We start from the raw sequence: 19,695 nt of genomic DNA on the forward strand, positions 1-19,695 counted from the left end.
ACAAGCTCTCTATGCAGTACAACCAGAAAGATATTGGTGAGGCCAAAAATACCTAGGTCTTATGGCAAATAATAAGGCATCCCAGATGTTTTCAGAATAACTAGACTTCAGGCAATGATAGTCAGAGGTTCATTCAACAATACAATTTGAGTAACTACTAAGTGTAAGGCATCATGCTAGGCATGCTGGGAAAACAGAAATTAGCAATGTCTCATTCCTCAATCAGCTCAAGATTTAAGGGAGAAGACAAAGAAGTACACAAACTATTAGATAACAGAGCGAGAACTTATTCGATGGCTGAGTCATCAGTCAGTGAAAATAATCACCATAAAGGACATCTTTGTAGCTCACCGGGACAGCTGTGCTCAACAGATGGCAGAGGACCAGAGCCCAGGAGCGCTTGGGCAGAAACATCAACATTGATGGGTGCAGGCTGATGGCCAGAGGATGCTTTGCCCCTAATTTTTCAGGACCATGTAAGTGCCTGGATTCTAGTAGGATACAATTAAGGGGAAGAAAAGTCCCAATAATAACTGATATCAGTTGTGGCAGCCCTTGACAAACAGGAGGCTCAGCCAAATATAATTTCGTTTAAGCAATTAAGAAAGGTGACATTTCTTGCACTCAAGCGTCATGGAGCAATTTAAACCAGTTGAAGAATGCTTGAATTAATTTGAAAATTTGCTTAGAGAACACGCAGACCCTCAAGAATATGTTTGTATATTCTTGGAGTTCTTTGACCCCCAAGATGAATAAACTACTATAAGAAGTGAATAATGCTTTTGGAATTGTGCAAATGGCAGTCTTGCTAGCTACTATGAGGAAAGCCTGCCTGAGGATGAACTAAACATATAGTGGAGGGCAGCGACAAGAGAATACAGAAAAATGAACCAGAGCTGTGATCAAAACCAAAAGCTCACACAGACCTCACACCAGACACACTTCCTTTCCACATCGTTAGAAAATTCACCAGGAAGAACTCACATTGACCCAGGCTGGTCATATGCCGACCTCTGTGGCTGGAGGAATAAAGTACCATGATTCACCTCCACCGGTGGGGGAGGAGCAGCTTCCCAACAACAGAAGGAAAGAATGCTGGCCTGACAAAAACCACAGAGGGTAAACTCCTTAGACATGTGGATTTCTGTAAATCAAGCTGCCATCTACGTGTTAACCTTATCAAAGGGCTCCAATAAACACAGAATCAAATTGAATGTACTGGTCTACCTAGTGCCTGCAGTGATGGAGCATTTCAAAGGTGGCTTTGGGCACCTGCAAATGTGTATTCATGTGGTTTCCTTTAGAAAGGATTTATTGATGCCACTTGGAGAAAGAAAATAGCAACCAGCAACCTGTTACCTGTGGTACCCTCGGATTTACAAGTATACTTATTTCCAGTCTTTTGAGTAAAGTGCCTTGAAACAATAGTACTTGTTACTACCACCAAACTCTCATTTCTAAGTAGCATATTGTTGTACAAAATATGAAGTTTAATAATGCATAAAGGAAAAAATTGGATTCTTCTTGAAGTAATGTTAATAGATCAAAATGCTTCAATGGTTCAACAGTGGTGCACAGACAACTAGAAAGTCCCAATGTTATGCACACTTGGTAACAGAGAAAAACCAGGGAAGTGAAAATTAAGACAGAATTTTTTTTAATTTCCCATCAACAAAATTCCCCTAAGGAAATTTAGGGACTTTAAAATTCCTAACTCTAGCCTCTCTTCTGAACTTAAGTTCTTTACCACATCAGTGTCTTCTTACTCATACAGAAAGAGAATGCCAACAGTTGCAAGTAGCTGGTGGGACTAAAAGTTACTTTAATCAGCACACACTTTATAAAAGAAAGAAGATTCCACTGATAGTTGAAGATTTTGTTTTTCTTCTTTCCCAGAATGAAGATGAAGGTGTAGAACTGAGCAATCCACATTTGTTCAGACCCACTGAGGTCAAGTTCACAGAATTGCCCAAGAACTGGCTGGGGCAAGGAGGCTCACCCTGTGCCAGAGGGCAGACTCCCTCCTGATTAGGCAGCAGAAACTGTGACTTTGGCCTCCCTAGAGTTTGTTCCTATCAAGTGAACCCTAGGAATTAGACATTAGATTAGCAGCAACCCTCTGGGTACTATATGATCAATACATGTGAATTAATGAAACATTTCATGTTCTTTCCGCATAGAATGTGAAGGCTGATACTAGGGCCAACTAAATCTTCTTTGGTGACAAGACTAAGAATGGACTATCACTGTCATTTTCCACGAAGCCACATAGCACTCAAGATGTGTTTTATAAGTCTGCTGTCTTGTTCAACTAACTGTCCAAGTTTTTTCCTTATTCCACTAATGGTTGAGTCCACTGGTTCCCTTAATAACCTTCTTAGATCTAAGGTAAATGCCTAGACCAGTGGTTCTCAAATATTTTGGCCTCACGATCCCTTTATCCTTTTAAACATTGAGGACCCTAAAGAGCTTTTGTTCACGTGGGTCTTATCTGTCAGTATTTGATATATCAGAATTAAAACTGAGAAGAGAGAAGAAGAGATGAGAGACAGAGAGCCCTGACTGAATGAAGATTCTGGTCCCAGACCTTCTTCGCGATTCACTTGTCCTTTGGCTTTACCTGAGCCAGTAAACTCCTTTTCCAAGAGCTTGATCTGGTTGGGTTTCTGCCACTAGCGAATGAAAGAGGTCTGAACATTACTTCCACAAAAACAAAGAATAGTCTAAGACAGAAACTAAAGGATTATATTGAGTATGACGGAATGCTGTTCCCCCCCCCCCCCTTCATTTGTAATCCATTAAGTGAGAGCCTGCCTACAGAGGATTGAAGAGGCTTACCATCCCCACTAACATTTCTACAATGTCTTACGGATTTCAAAGAGTTTTCACATTCAGGATGTCATTTAATTTTCCCTACAACCCTATGAAACAGCTTGTTTTACACCCATTTTACAGATGAGAAAATCGAGGTGCAGTTAAGCAGCTGAGCCAAGACAAAATTCAAATCCTAGTCTCTAGATTCCCATGGCCATAGTTCCTGCCTCACGTAATGCTTGCAATTTTTAAGGGCACAGACCTGTAGCATAACCCGTAATACTTTCAATTCCCAGATTTTTTAAATCTATCCTCCTGCGTGGGGAGGGTAGCAGTCTGTATAGCAGATCCTCTAAAATAGCCATCGTATTTGGATCTGGTCTGGAGGCGTGAAGAAGAGAACTGGAGTGGGGTTCAAGTTAGAACGGCAATCATTCTTTTCGAGCTCAGTTAACTGAGGGGCTACACGCGGGGGCTTAGAGGTGATGCTGGTACTGGAGAAGCCAGATGCACTCTGCAGATAATCCGCAGGCTGCGCCACAGCACCGAGAAGGAAAGAAAGCATCTCAGCTCCGGGTCCCGGCGGAAGAGATGCAGGAACCACAGGACTCAGATTCCGAGGTCCTGGATTTGCAGGGCTCCCGCACACAAAGGAACGACGAAGTAAATTACCCGCGGCGTGACGCGCAGAGTTCGAAACTCGGCCTTCCTTCCTAGCTCAGGTGGGAACACCTACTGCACCCGGCCACCCCGTCCAAAGCGGATTTTCTTTTATCCTCTGGGGCAGTCCAGACTACCAGCGCCGGGCACGCCCGAAGCTCCTCGAAAGAACTACAAGTCCCATGAAGCCTTGGGGCTCGGGGAGGTGATGACAAAACCCCCGCGGATTGGCCATGCGGGGCGGGGCGCGCAGGCCTTCTCCGAGGGAAGGGGAGGGGCGCGGGGCGGGGCGAGCGGCAGCGGCCCGCCGGGCACGCCCCCTGGCCCACGGCCCCCTCCCCGCTTGGATCCGCCGCTCCTCTTGCTCCCGGGTCAGAGGGCCCGAGCGAGAAGATGGCGAAGACGTACGATTATCTGTTCAAGCTGCTGCTGATCGGCGACTCGGGGGTAGGCAAGACCTGCCTCCTTTTCCGCTTCTCCGAGGACGCCTTCAACACCACCTTCATCTCCACCATCGGTGAGGGAGGGGCCGCGGCTAGGAACGGGGAGTGAGAAATGGGAGGCGGGTGCGAAGGGGCCCGGGAGAGTGGGGCGGGGGAGGGCTTGGGAACCCCAGGGAGGGTACCCCGGGGACAGCAGGACGGCGAGGGCAGTGGGGAAGGGTGAAGAAGACGCGAGGGAGCGCGGCGGGCGGGGACGTGAGGCTGGGAGGTGAAGGGGAAACTTGGGGGCAAAGAAAAGGGAAGAGGATCCAGAGGAACAAGGACTAGGGTATTGGGGGGAATGAAGGGGCTAGGGGATGACAGGGAAGGGCCTTAGAGGGACAAAGTGGGGGGTACAGGAAATCTCCTGGAGAGAGAGAAAGGATTAATTGGTGTGAAATGGATTAAAAGACAGGAAAGAGGAAGGAAATGTGAAAGGGAAATGAAGGGTCGGGGGAATGTGAGGGAAGTGAAGTGAAAGAACACAGGACACAAGAGACTAGAGTGGTGAGAACCCGGCAATCGGGGGGAAATGAGAGATCAGGAGGTGAGGGATGAGGGGCGCAGGAGGTCTGGGCAGCGGTGTCAGGGGAGGGGGCAGAAGAGAACTGTAGGTCGGAGAAGAATTCGAGGGTCCAGAGGATGGAATGAGGATACTTGGTGGAGAAAGTAAAGGAAAGCTGGGTGTGAGATAAAAAGAAAAAAGGGAAGCAGAATATAGAGTAGAGAGGTTGAGTGAGCAGAGAAGCCAGAGGTGGGAAAGGGAGAGGAAATGGAAAGTAGGACTTTCTTCAGTAACTGGGAGCACTAGTTACCATTTTCTCTCCTCACTTCCTTTGGTTCAAGTGCAGGGGAAAGAAAAAAGGTAACTAAGGATGGAATGATATCTATGGAGCGTTGAATTGTTCTGTGAGTGTTCACGGGGATTAAGAGAATTGGTGACTCTGGGGAATGGGGTGATCAGGAAAATAGGGTTCACTCCTTTACTAACATCTCCTGAGAAGCAACACTTCTCAACTTTTTCAATTCTTGGTCTTGAATATTTAATAACTTCTCAGCTGAGGCTGCTACCTGTCTCCCTGCATGTTTTGCTTTGGTTTTAATTATTACTCGCTCAGTGAATCACAACATACAATATATCCCCCAATTATTTGCAATTGATTTAGGGGTTTTATGTTTCTTTGTTTCTTTCTTTGTTTTCTCTTGGCTGGGAGCTGTCCTTCCTACTTTTGTACTGGAAGACTTGGTGTTCAGGTGACAAGTTCTCTAACTTCCCATAAACTGAAGCACAAAGCAAAACTGATTGTAAGCTGCCTGTCCAAGTGACCTTAACATCATTGCCATTGTTAAGTAGCTGCAGGTTAATTCTGTACCTTAAGAGTCTTAGCTTTTGGTCGTCTGGGTGATGTTTGTGGCTTCTAATAGTAGCTCACTTAAGCATCTTTCAAATAGTTCTTCCAGCATATTTCGCCATGAATTTCTGGGATTATTAGGGGGCCTGTGCTGTGGTAATAAGTATATTTGATTATTTGTATGACTTAAGACTAATTTATCGTTCTAAAGAAAGTGTTTGGGTATGGAGTGCGCTTCAAATCAAGTGCTAGGAAAGGCTATGGTTGGTTTGTTTATTCTGGCCTCTTTCATATGGATTGAGTGGTCTGAAACCTGGGTGTTACGATGTCTGGGCTTAGGGAAGTTTGAATTGCAAGTTCTTGGTAGTCAGTCTTGAGTGGGACTTTTTCTTTTCTGAGGAAGCAGATTTTAAATGTCACGTCTTAAGTATACTAAGAGATTTAGTGGGAGCTGTTACAGCCACTAAAGGGTATTACTTGTTGATGCTGGTGCTAACTTCAAAACCCTGAGTAACCCTTTTTCATTGTTGAATGCCTGCTCCAGTTAGTAATGGACAATTTCTGATAAGTTGAGTGGGTAGCCTTTTGTCCATTCTATGTGTGACCCTCTCAGAAACGTTCTCTTGCTTTGAAAGTGAGTCTCATGGCTCTTTCTGTTAAGCTCCTTGGATGACCTTTGCTTATTTGTAATAATTTTATTAGTTTTCTCTTTTTTGCCTTAATTTTTGTCCCACATTTCCTGTAAGGGTGACAGTTTCCTTTTACAATAGTAGCTTTTAAAAATTATTTTTCCTTCTGAAGGATTAGTATCTTTCTTGCGTGGATTTTTTTTTTTTTTTAATGATAGAAATTCGGTTCAATGGAGGGTTGCAGCTATTAAGGCATGAAAAACAGTGTCCTGAAACTGTTTGGAACAGGTGGTAGATGTTAAATGGGGTGAATCTCATGAATAATCTTGATCTTTCTATTTTCTGTGGGGTGGATGTGGTGAAAAGAGGCTGTGAGCTGTGTTTCAGTTGACTTGGAGGAGGGGGAAATCTTCCATGCCTTTTAGCCCCAGAGCCCCGACAGGAAGTGGTAGCGCACCTTCAAACAGCAGAAGAATTTATGTATCTTAAACCGAATGCTTTGCAGTTGAAATTAAGTTAGGAAAATAAAGGGAATGTTAATACCATCCTAGTAAAAATTTCCACACACTCTTCACTGACCACAAACACAGGCTTGGAGTGTCCATCCCACCCCCCTTAACCCATCCCCCATCCCATCTCCAGGTGATCCAAAGTTGTTGAGGTAAGAGTTGGTGGTCCATCTCTTCCCAGTCATAATTATTTCTTGAAGTACCTAGGTGTGTAAGTTCCTGGGTTTTTCTGACTGGGTTTTGACAAGGTCTGCCACAGCACTGCTGACAGAACTTGATAAGGTATATGTCACAGGAAAGATCCATTTCTTAACACGTGTGTGTGTGTGTGTATGTGTGTGTGTGATGGTAGATATGTATACTATGTGCCTGTTTCTTCTTATGAAGGTACATTTTAAGTCTTAATTTTGCTTTGTCAAAGTTTAAGTAGTTTTAAAAAGGGACATCTTGCCATCTTCAAGCACTGTTTTTTAATAGGGGTTCTGCCATCATGAAAGGATGGAGACAGTTTGATGACAGATACAGTTGTCTCACAGATACTTTCTTCTTACTTCTCTAACATTCTGCTATCTTCTCTGATATCCTGGCTCCCCTCATTTTCTTTCTGCTTTTGGGGTGATGGAGGGTACATTTTCTTTCTACCGACTTACTGGGAATCTTCCAGTATATTAGTGAGATAATATATGTCAGCTGTTGAGTAGGGATGTTTTATCCGTTTGAAATTGTAGGCCCAGTGCATAGGAGCCTTTCAGTTCACATGTTTGAGAACTGAAAACAGTTTTTTGATTGGTTTTCTCAAACCCTTTACATAATCATAATTAATATTTCATTAAATGCCTATAAAATGTAACATTAAGACAACCAGGAAACAGCAACAGTTAGCTATGTATTATATTTCCTATGAGATGTGGGTGCATTTTAATATTGACACCAGGGCATCTTGATGTCTTGGAATCGCCTGTACTGAACAAGGTGCTGGTAGAACAAAAAGAAAACTCAGCCTGTCCTCTAACAGGACAATCGAAGCTTCTTCCCTTTGGTGTCTGTCCCCTGCCCTGCCCCCTTCTTCCTGTTAGGGTATTTCCTGAGTGGTTTCATTTTAGTATAGTCATAGTTTGACAACAGAAAGAGTCTCAGAAGTTACCTACTTTATGTCCCTGCCCCAATTTTGTAAATCAGAAAACTAAGTAAGGTTAAGTTGTCAAGATCACGCTGCTGGTTGTAGCAGACAGAGCCTCCAGGGAACCTTAAATCCAAGTCTGTGTCACTTTTCACAATCATCCTGTTGCTGTTTCGGATCAGTGTGCCATCTCCATAAATTTAAGTCACCACCTCTTCCAGGAAGGAATTCGATTTTGCACATAGGCTTTTATGTGAGGAAAGAGCCAGATCTGTTCTGGGAAATAGTAAATGCTCATACAATGACTCAGAGCGCTATAGGAGTTGATACTGGGATATATCAGCATCCTATAGCGTCCTTTGCCCTTTCTTTTCTTTCCGTCTGTAGTTTCAACTCAGGAGATCAAAAGCCATTTTGTCATTAATATTCCTTCCATGTGCAAAATAACTAATGAAATAATACTAACAGTGGTGGTATGCTGGTAATTGTTGCTGCCTCGTCTGATCAGTGCGCTTATAGACATTTTATTCTATAACATTGCATTTGTTTTCTTGGATTCACTTTCCTCAGAATCAGCTGTCGACAAACTATTGCCCATCGGCCAAATGTGGCCTGCAGCCTGTTTTTTGCAGTCTATAAGCTAAGAATGATTTTTACATTTTTAAGGGTTATGTTAAAAATCAAACAAAACAGAAGAATATGCAAGAGACTGAATGTGTCCCACAAAGCTTAAAAATATTTAGTAACTGTTTCTTTATAGAAAACGCTTGCTGACCCCAGCTTAAAATTAAAAACTGGTTTTGGTTGGTAGCAATTCAAAACTTTTATCAAGACTTATTGACTGAAAAACAAACTTTGTCATGTTTACATTTTTATCCAAGATGATATCAACATTTGGCTGAGCATAATCGAGCTATGTAGAGCAAGTTGATTTTAATTTTCATAGTTGTTTTCATTGGTTTCATTCTTGCAAACAAAAATATACAAGGAACATGCATCTTCAAATTGAACATTTTGTACATAAAACCTTATTTAATGTTACTGTGTTCTTTCAAAGCTGTCAGTAGCCTTCCCATCTAAGTAATAGCTTTGAAAAGAACACTATTTCAGAAAAAGTAGAATTTAGTACCTGATTAATAAAGGGTTAAATCAATCTCACTCAGTGGTCTAGTGAACGAAAAAAGCCACTCAACAAATTAAGTGTGGGAGTGGGAAACTGAGTCTTGGGCAGATATGAATATGTTTTAAGCATAGGTAACTTTAATAAAGAGCTTGACCAGCGGTTTTGCATGATAGCAAATCAGGGAGGAGATTCTCTTGGCAGCAGCACCGAGATTGGATCCACTGAGAAAAGCTGGAGGGAAATTGGTTTGCATATCATCGTAGAGTGAAATAAGTCTAGTCTTTGAAGACAAAGAGAATTTTAGCAGTTGGTTTTTTAATTGAATCTGGTAACTGAATCTGAAAAGAACCTTGGAACCAGAAGTAGAAGACCAGGGAGCTAGCTGCTGGCGTAGCCTGAAGCTGGTTCTAGTTCGCGTCTGCCTGCCTGCTCCCAAAGCCATTCTGGGGACCAGCTCAAGCTCTTGTGTGTGTTAGAATTGCTACTTGGGAAAGTTTTGCAGGAAAAGAGTTTTTCCCAGCAGGATGGGAAGAAGGTTGGAGTGGGGATGGGAACGTAGGTTTTAGGTTGTGAATAATAATATTGTGGAACATAACATAACGTGGAGCCTCTGACATGTAAGGAGCTGATGAAGTGGACTGGTTCGTGTTTGGTGTTAGGGAGATAACATGGTGAATTAAGAAGAGCAATGGGTTTGGTGTCAGATCTGGGTTTATGTCTTGACATCTGCCATTCATAGCTTTCTGGCCTTCAGTGAATCAGTTGTCTTTCTCGGGCCTTCATTTCTTCATACAGAATAGAGTGTAAGAATACAGTACCAACTTTTCAGGGTTGCTGTGAATTCCCTAGGGCAGGAATCAAGTCTTATTCACCTTTTAAATCTCCAAAGCCTCTATTAAATGACCACTCAACTGGATGAATGAAAGGCTGGATGGAGGGATGGGTTGTGAAAGCGCTATATATACTGTAGAGCATTGCTTGGATTTCAGTTATTATCTTTCATACTATAGATGATTAGATGATACCTGCGGTAAAATTAAAAGTGCTTAACTTGAATTCTTTACACAAAAATGTATTTCCTCCCTATAAAATGCTGCCTATTTTTCAGTAATTATTTTAAAGGGATGCTTTAAAATATGAAAGATATTTCACTTAACTTTCAGGTTCCATAATAAGCTGTTTAACACCCTGCTTCCAACTCCCCACTAGAATAAATACTAAAGAGAAAATGAGTGAAGTCACTGGCTTTGCTTTGGACGAGCCATTTCATCTTTGTCTCTGTCCATTAGATTCAAACAATGCAACAGATGCCTGTTAACAGTTTCGGTGCCCAGTTTTAATTAGCAGATGGAGCTGTGTTTGTGTTTGTGTTCTGCCCAGCACTCGGTTGAGTGACAGGGTAGTGAGTGGATTGGAACTGGGCTGGGTGTTTGGGTTGAATAAAGCCAAATTCTATTTTTAACAAGATGAATATAAACCTTTATTATATAGAACTGCTTACATATCTCACTGGAATAGCATAGTGTGTCAAGTAAAACCAGTGTTTGCGGTTATGTTCTCTGTTCTTATTACAGGGGGGGAAAATTACATTTTGGAGTATAAATGAAGGTTATACTGTAGTCTTGGAACTATGAAGAAGTGGCTTTCTTTGAAGATTCATTTCAGTATTTTGGCTTAGTACGTTGAGAAGTATGCAAAGTTGAGGAGTGTGCAAAGCCGGGTGACGTAGGCTTCAGCCTAAATGCCAATACTGACGCCACCTGGGATGCTGTGTTGCATAGAATTCTGTGGTCCTACCTGAGCTCAGCAAGCCGGAGGGCTCTCGTGGATTCCTGGTATCTGCCATGGCAATGGAGGGAGAGAGTGGGTGGCAATGTGGCACACATATGCTGTCTGTTTTCTAGAGTGAATAGGTAGCTACCCTGTTTCCCTGAAAATAAGACCTAGCCGGATAATCAGCTCTAATGCGTCTTTTGGAGCAAAAATTAATATAAGACTCGGTATTATATTATATTATATTATATTATATTATATTATATTATATTATATTATACTCGGTCTTATATTATAGTAAAATAAGACTGGGTCTTATATTAATTTTTGCTCCAAAAGATGCATTAGAGCTGATTGTCCAGCTAGGTCTTATTTTCGGGGAAACACGGTATTTATTGTCCAATGCATTATGTCTAAATTTCAGTATTAAAAATATTGGTGAATGATTATTGGATGTAGATGTGCCCTATTCTTCTTTTCCTATTGAACATAAAAAAGTCCTTTTCTTATTTTGACTTGAATTATTCAGAGCCTTAAAAGGAAGTAAATGCCTGGTGGTCTGTAGAGGAAGAAATAAGCCTGCTTTTTATTTTTAATTTTATTTTTTGTTACTTAGTTACTCAGGACTTCCTTTGGGACCAATTTGGAAACAGTCCCTGCAGCAGCTGGGTAACTTGGCTGTCCTACCTGTAGCATTCTGCGTCAGTTTAATTAGACGCTTTAGTATTTACCTGTTGCTGAACCTTTGGGCATGAATTTTAATTCTTGGCTCCCAGGAGAAAATGCTAAAGCTCTGCATGTCCTCACATTCATCAAATTTAGGCTTGCTGTCACTGAGATAGACTAGATGACAGTGCTACTTGCAGTCCGGTGACAGCATTGCAGGATTTCACAGCACTTTGCGAAAGCTGGCTCAGGTGTGGAACCCATCTCATCATGATACAAACCCACCACAAAGCAGTTGAGCAGCAAGTAGTGTTGCACAGCTTCCTGCTGGCAGAGCCGGGACTGGTGTGACTGTCCCCACATCACATTATTATTTTGCCTATTGGCAAAGAACCTGGCAGTAATTATTTTAGCAACTCATAGATATTCTCCTGATGTATAAAGTGGAAGTACAATCTCTAAAATATATGACCAAGTTTTGCCATAAAATAATAGGGTGACTTTTCTTTTTTTTCCAAGTCAAGTTGTTGTCCTTTCAATCTTAGTTGTGGAGGGTTCTGTTCAGCTTCAAGTTGTTGTTCTTTCAGTCTTAGTTGCGGAGGGTGCAGCTCAGCTCCAGGTCCAGTTGCCATTGCTAGTTGTAGGGGGCACAGCCCACCATCCCCTGCGGGAGTCGAACCGGCAATCTTGTGGTTGAGAGGACACGCTCCAACCAACTGAGCCATCCGGGAGCTCAGCGGCAGCTCAGCTCAAGGTGCCGTGTTCAATTTTTAGTTGCAGGGGGCACTGCCCACCATCCCTTGTGGGAGTCGAGGAATTGAACTGGCAACCTTGTGGTTGAGAGCCCGCACTCCAACCAACAACTGAGCCATCCGGGAGGCAGCTCAGCTCAAGGTGCTGTGTTCAATCTTAGTTGCAGGGGGCAGAGCCCACCATCCCTTGCGGGACTCGAGGAATTGAACTGGCAGCCTTGTGGTTGAGAGCCCACTGGCCCATGTGGGAATCAGACCGGCAGCCTTCGGAGTTAGGAGCATGGAGCTCTAACTGCCTGAGCCACTGGGCCGGCCCTAGGGTGACTTTTTTAAAAGCTCAGTTGTAAGGTTCGTTTCTTATGGCCCTATGCAGTATTTGTTTATCTGGAGTAGGTATTGCAACATATTCTAATTTCATACACTCTGACAAGAAAAACAATTCCGAGATAGTCTAAATTAAATTACACTGGGCTGGAGAATGAGAGGAAGACAGAGCTTACTTAGGCTGGTAGTAGCTGGGGGCCAGCTAACAAGACTGCTCACATTCCTGAGTGTATGTTGGAACTTTGAATTAACTTCCAGGTGGCTATTATCTAGAAGAGAGGATAGCCAGGCGCCATCAAACCCCTGGAGCCTCTGCTTCTTGCTTACACATGAACTTTCCAGACTGTTGCCCACAACCCATCCAAAGGAACAAACTTCTTCCTTGTGGACTCTGTGCCTACCCCAGAACTAGCCCACTTCACGTGCCACCCCCTTTATCTATAGCCAGTGTAAATTCTTTCTAAAGAACTTACATCTTTCTCGCCCTCCTTGATATATAAAAATGCTCACCCACCCCCGGACGGTGGTCGTGTTGCCTTTCCTTCCCACCTGGTGTGGATGCTGCTGGTTTGGACTTCACGCCCCAGAACCTGGTCCTTTTTTTTCTTGCTAGCAATGGCCCACTAAACTCTTTCTTTTAAAAAGACTCTCAGCTGTGGAAGTGAAAAAATTTTTGTTTAACTACACGAACACATAAAATCCATTAACAAGGAAGAGTTTCCCTTGTGAGATGTCAGTGATTAACCCTACTGTAATTTGTTTGTGGCCTATAAATTTGGATGGAGTAGCTGTTGATGGTTTTCAATAAGGAATTTTAAACTTTTTTCCTTCTAAAGGTCTGTGAGTAAAATCTTGAGATGGCCTGGAAAAGGGTTCTTTACTGAGAGGTAACTTCCATTTTTGGAATGATTCAGACCACTTTCTCCTTTAACACCTCACCCATACCAGGTTTTGGGGAGAGGGGATTGTGTTGGAAAGAGAAGAAGAAAAACAACATTCTGCTCTCCTCCCCTGTCGATTTCTTTAGCTACTTGTTAAGTCTTTTGCTTTTGTTAGCAGTTGGAGTAAACTGTTGGGTTTAGAAACTTCTGCCTAAAATAGTTTGAGAATTGACAGTAATCTTTGATTGCATTGCTCTCCTATATTGTTTAGAACTAGATATTAAAAAATTGCTACTTGCCTCAGTCACCACCAATAATGGACAGGGACACACAGATTAGAGTGTCATCCCCAACAAAATAATCTGAGTGAGTGCACTTCCTGTTTTCTCTACTTACTATTGAAATTTTCCAGTCTTCTAGAAGCATGAAAAATTCCTGGGACGAGGGAAATAATTTCTTTCATTTCCATAAAATCCAATTATTAAATTATGTTGTGATCTCATTATATGATTTACCACAGTTTTTGTTCAGATCATCTCTTTATCGTTGCAAAATACAGTATATAGGACTCTGAGAAACAATTGGTGAAGGTTTCCAATCAGTCAGGGTTGTCACGAGCCCCTCCCAAGGGCATTAGCCAGGCCTGTTTCCTCCTGGGGAAAGGCAAGTGCCAGCTTCCATGATCTTCAGGGTCAAGGGTTTGTCCTTTACGTTCTTTAGTTAATGATTGTGGGCAAGGGTTCTTTTTTGCAGGTGGACACTAGTGTTTTGATGATACGAAGACAGAAGGAAGAAGTAGTAGCATTAGTTCATTCAAGCCAAGCCTGTGTTAATCTTGTCAGTTAAACTTTTTGTAGTACTAAAGTAACTACTTAATGTTTTTGAATCCCATCCTTAAAAATGCCTTGGTTTAAATATTAAAGCTGAATGTCACCAGAAAAATAATCACTTGAAAGTTGTAAAAATATTTCTTTGAGAGATCTATAAAGTATTTTCCAATTATCTCCTCTTCTTCATATAAAACACAGCATGAGTGAAAAATAATCTAAAATAATGGATATGCACATTTCCTTTTGGCAGATGAGGAGCCTGAGGCTCAGAGGCATGGCGATTGTTCCAGGTCACACACAGCCTGACCTTGAGTGTTAGCTTTCTGATTTCAAGTCTCTTTTCTCTTACACCTCATCTACCTTCAGTTCTCGTGAACAGACATTGATGGTCTAGCATAAAATCTGGACATGGTCAACATTTTATAGGTGAAAAGTCAGAGCATGAACTAGGAGATGTAGAGTCCAAGCACTACATTTCTGCCCTTGGTTAGCCGTTTGCTTTTGGACAAGTCTTTAAGCTTCTCTTGGTCTTTTTTTTTTTTTTGCCTTTGCTTTTTTAATCAGGGAAAAGGAGTGGCTGGGGGTGGGGAGATGCAGTGATTTGTTAATAGGCTAATAATGTGAGACACTAAGTCGTTTTCACTAAATTCACTCATTCAGTGAACATTATTTAATCCATAAAATTTTGAGAGGGGGAAGAGTAATGAGTATCCAGGCAATTTTAACACAATGATGAGAAGGGCTACAAAGGGATAAATAGAAGATTTTATAAAAGCACAGAGGAGAGGTGGAGGAGAGCTTTTAGGTGGAAATGACATCTAAGGTAAAATCAAAACCTGCAGCCCGAGTTATTTGGATAGAATGGGAGAGCATAAGGGGGGGCTCGCCCCTGCAGGTGTGAGACAGCAGAGCCTCTGGAGGAACTTGAAGAAATCCTGTTTAGCTGAAGCATCAAGTGAAGTGAGTGGAGCCTGCGACAAGATGCAAAGTTGAAGGGTAATTAGAGGGCAAACTGTGAAGGGATTTTAAACTTGTCTGAGAGTCTGGACTTGGTCCTGAGAGCAGTGGGGAGTCCCTGGGGATTTTACACACAGACCTGTTAGGAGATTGGCAGACAGTGTCAGTTGCTCCTGACCTTCATTCTGGGACCTTTACTATTTGCAGAGTACTGTTTACAAGTACTTTCGCTTACATTGCTATTTAAACTCCTCAATAATCCTGTCGGTGGACAGAAATTATTCTCATCTCCATGTTGTCGACACGGAAGCTCAGGTTCTGAGAAGGTAATTGACTTGGTCAATCAAGTAAGTAGTAGAGGAGCCAAGACTTGAGCCTCGCACTTGGGTTCTGGACCACAGTCAGTCCGTGACAACCTGCTCCTCTCTGAATGGGTTCTGGAGTTTTCCATGGAACTCAGTGTGATGGCACTTAGCCTGTAGTAGCGGTCACTTCCAGTGGTCTGTGAGAACTGTGTAAACTGACCAGCAAACCCTTGAGAAGTGTGTTGAGTGGAAGGTGAAATCAACCTCTCCCTGGACAGGCCCCAGTAACAGCTAATACAAACATGCATCACGTTGCCTGTTGACCCTGGGAGGTCAGTGGACTTTTGGTTTCAGTTGTCTTGGCCTCTAACCCAGTCCCTTAGGAAGCAATCAGATATATGCACAGCAGAATGTGGGCAGGAGGGGACAGAGTTTAATTATGAATCCAACTCTTTCATGGAAGGAGAAGAACTGTATCAGAAATCTCAGCATTGCCTCTCCACATGGGGCCGTTGGCTTGTTATGCTTGTATGTTGTTGGTCTTAAACTGGAATGTGCTAAGAACAGCTTCCTTCCTTTGACAAATCAAGTTTAAACCTCACGTTAGCCTGTCCTTTATTTATTTTTTTCAGGATGAAATTGTCGGCTCGGGTTTGTTTGTAAAGTCCTGGTTGGAAGTTTTCCTCAGAATCACAGTGCATTGTAGACTAGACTTACACCTAATTTGTTTGCTCATCCTGAGTCTCTGGAATGCTGTGGTGAGCCGGCGAGCAGAAAGGCCCAGGGAGCTAATGTGATATGATCAAGGCCACCCGCTGAAATTCATGTGCTTGCCTCGGGGGAGTCCCTGGGTCCTCACTTAGCCATTGCACTCTTACTTTGTACAGTAGTCATTGGTTTCTCTGAGCCCCTGAGAGATTAGGAGCAGGGTGGAGGGCCTCCTAAGGCAGGCCAACAACATCCAAGAGGAAAAAGTGGCAGCGTGGTACCCAGCAATGGCAGGTGTTATATGACTCGGGCAGCTCAATGGTAAACTTCCTAGGCTTCCATTTCTTCATAAGCAAAAAGGGAATGTGCTGCGTATACCCTGAAGGCCCTTTCAAAACTCTGCTCCTAAATGATAACCTATGAACTCCCTGACAAAATTGAAAAAGTGGATATAAGAACTCAGAATAGCATTGCGTATATAAAAGAACTTGGGCTTTTTGAGACAGAAACTCTAATTCAAATCCTGACTGTGTTACTTCTTATTTAAGAGACTTGCGCAAATCATTTAACCATTTTCCTTATTGATAAAAGATAGTAGCTCTCCTGTTTCCTTTTATTTTGAGAATGAAATGAATCATTGTGTGTATAACATCTTTGGCACATGGGAGACACAAAAGGGGGGGAGAGAGAGAGACAGAGAGACAGAGAGACAGAGAGAGAGAGAGAGAGAGAGAGAGAGAGAGAGAGAATATGAAAACGAGTAGGAGGATGTGTGTGAGTAAACTCAGTCCCAGTTAACTCAGGGTAGGTCCTGACAGCTTGGTAATTCCTGGGGGTGTGTCATTGTTATTACACTTGCTTTTAATGCTAAGAGCCAACATTTATTGTGTGCTTACTGTATACCAGATACAATTTTAGGCATTTTACATGAATTAACATTTTTAATGGATTGACCCGTTTAATTTCCACAACAACCTCTGAGGTGCCTTCTGTTATTTCTGTTTTCAAAATGAGGTAATTGAGGCACGGAATGGTGGAATAACTTCTCAAGGTCACAAGGCTAGTAAGTGGTGGAACCAATCCAGATTTGAATCCGGGCAGTCTGGTTCCAGAGTGTGTTTTTAACCACGATGCCTTTCTGTCCCAATAGTCACTCAAAATATTTTTTAAAAAGGTGAGTTATCTTTAAGGAGGCGATGCAAAGTGAACTGTGGTACTGCTCTTTACCCGCTGGGTGATGTCACCAAATCCTTTAGTCTCCTTGGTCTCAGTTCCCTCTTCTGAGGATTGTTGCAAGGCGCTTTAATGAAGTGCTGTAATGAAGCATTTAGCGCAGGGCCTAGCACACAGTCAGGCTCAGGAAATTGGGATGTGTTTTATTTTTTTCCAGGTAACTTGTGAGAATGAGTTCCATAAAAAATATGAACTGGAACATTTTGGTTACTTACAGGATGTGCTTCAGTTTTCTAGAAAATTAATTCTTAAAGTTGAGGACCACGTATGTTTCACAAAGCAGGAATGAGGAATATTTGTCTTTAAACTTATTCCCAGAGTGAAGGTGATTATCCCTGGCCACCTCTGCTGGAAGGAGGTGTCCAGAGCAGCCCTTGACTCGGGTGCAGAATGTCAGTGTAACGTAAGGAGGAAGCGCTTCACAGCCTTCCAGCTGCTGCAGACTCAGGGCATCTTGAGTTCCTCCTCTGGGTGAAAACAAAAACAAAACCCAAGTCAGTGTAGAATGCCCTGTCTAGAAAGGACAAATGTTTCAATGAAAATATTCCAGCTCAAAGTCCTGTGTTACGGCCCTGAATTTTAAGTGCGGTGAGTTTCTGAGTGAAGTCTCCTGAATTTTAATGAGTTTGTTTGCATACATGAATTTGAACAATACATTAAATCTTGAAGCACCATAGCAGATTTTAATGGAGTAAATTACCCAACTTGAAAGTTAGTTAATAGGCTTTTCTTTACCTAATAATCAAGATGATGATACTTTAATCTCAAAAAGTCATTAATTATATTTTTACAATCTCTATACATGCTATTAATTTCTTTTTAATCATTAAACTGTCTCATCAAGAGAATTAGGGAAATAAATGTGTGAGTATGAGTGTAAAGCACAATTTTGCCCCTTTTAACACTTTTCCATCTTGTGCTGTGTAGTACATGATGATTACATGTGCACAGTAGGCAAAAATCTGAAATTGGGTTTGGTTTGCACAGTACTTGCTTTGAACTAGGAAGGTGAGGTGAGATGCTTTTCAATAGTTTAAAAGGTGTTTTTTGTTTTTTGTTTTAAATGTGTTTTTCCAGGACCCATCAGCTCCAAGTCAAGTTGTTGTTTCAATCTAGTTGTGGAGGGCGCAGCTCACAGTGGCCCATGTGGGGATCGAACCAGCAAGCTTGTTGTTAAGAGCACGATACTCGAACCAACTGAGCTAACCGCCCACCCCTAAAAGTGTTTTTAAACATTAAAACAATATATATACAAGGATAGTACAAGAGGTGACAGAGATGAAGTAATGAAGGGCCTCGAAGGCCAGGATAGAGATCGATTTTATTCTGACTACAGTCGAAAGGACATATGCAGGGAAGTGACACGTGTGATTCATGATTTTGAAAACTGCCGTGGTTTTAAGAGTTTTTGGGGGTTTAATGGCACTGAAAAACCATGCCTTATAACGCTATGGTCCAGACCATTCCCTCAAATTATATTGCATCTAGAAAAGTATTGTGTTAAAAATGTTCAGATGCCCAGAGTCTTGCCTTCAGTGAAGCATAAAGATTGTGTTGGTGGGTTCAGTTAGTGCTCCAAGCAAGGCTATGTGCCCAAATGGTGGGAAGAACAGAAGCTTTCAGGACATCACATCTGATTGTGACTTTCTAGAGGACAGGAACCATGCCTCTTCAGAGCCCGTTTATCCGATGCTCAGGCGTCAGTATCTGTTTGTGGAATAAATGAACACCATGCATTTTCTTCTGAGGAATGGATTTGGGGCTCCTGCAATAGTGATATCTCATTCATTAGCACATACATAAGCTTCAAAGGACGTATAATTATCACCTGTTATTGTTTATGGCCTTTTTCTAGATGTGAGAGCGATAAAATGAACCTGTTTCTCTTTTCCCCAGAGTATCATCTATAGTAACGTGCCTAGTGTGGTGCCGGGTGGGTACTAGACTTATGGGGGGACACTTTGTAAGTTATTTAAATGTCTAACCACTATGCTGTACACCTGAAGCTAGTATAAAATAATACTGAATGTCAACTATAATTGAAAAACAAATGCCTGCTAACTTCATTTATGCCCAGGCATAAGTGCCTGGAAGGTCCTCAAGTCCAGCTTTCCTGGCTCGCTCAGATCACAGCAAATGACCCCCCCCCCCCCCCCCGGCACCTATTTTCCAGAAAAGACCCCATGACTCCCTAACAAGAGCTTCCTCAGCATTCTTTCTTACCATCTCTGATTTCTGGGTACTTTCACCTTCATGCATTTCCTGTTCCCTTCTCTCCGAGGAGCCAGTGGTGACCTGCTGGTTAATGTTCTTGAGGTAATAATACCTTCCCAGTCTCCTGGGACCTGGCTCTGGCCGTCGTCCCCTCCTTTCTACATCTTCTGTCTTGTCTTTCTCTTTCTCTGCTGGCCATGTCTGTTCTCCTTTTAATCCTGTGAGATCATTCCCATCCCAATAAGGAGAGCCCTTACATCCGCTGCTTCTTCAAGTCACCCAGCTCCCCTCTCCTTTGTTGTTTAACTTTTTGAACAAGAGTTCTTGTCGCCTGTACTCGTCTACCATCTCCTTGTTCTTTAA

General features: G+C 42.4%; 1 protein-coding gene across 1 annotated transcript in view; it reads left to right on the forward strand.

The window, feature by feature from the left end:
* The first annotated feature begins 3,764 nt into the window (after nt 1-3,764).
* RAB8B (RAB8B, member RAS oncogene family) overlaps nt 3,765-19,695 on the forward strand; it is a 59,170-nt gene continuing 43,239 nt past the window's right edge. Inside the window, exon 1 of the mRNA XM_019755375.3 lies at nt 3,765-3,991. Within this exon, the coding sequence (XP_019610934.1) occupies nt 3,868-3,991 (124 nt within the window). The 5' untranslated portion in view covers nt 3,765-3,867. The remainder of the gene's footprint in view (nt 3,992-19,695) is intronic.

The sequence above is a fragment of the Rhinolophus sinicus genome, chromosome 3 (assembly GCF_057876585.1).
Source record: "Rhinolophus sinicus isolate RSI-liver-muscle chromosome 3, RSI-T2T, whole genome shotgun sequence".
NCBI classification, from domain to species: domain Eukaryota; kingdom Metazoa; phylum Chordata; class Mammalia; order Chiroptera; family Rhinolophidae; genus Rhinolophus; species Rhinolophus sinicus.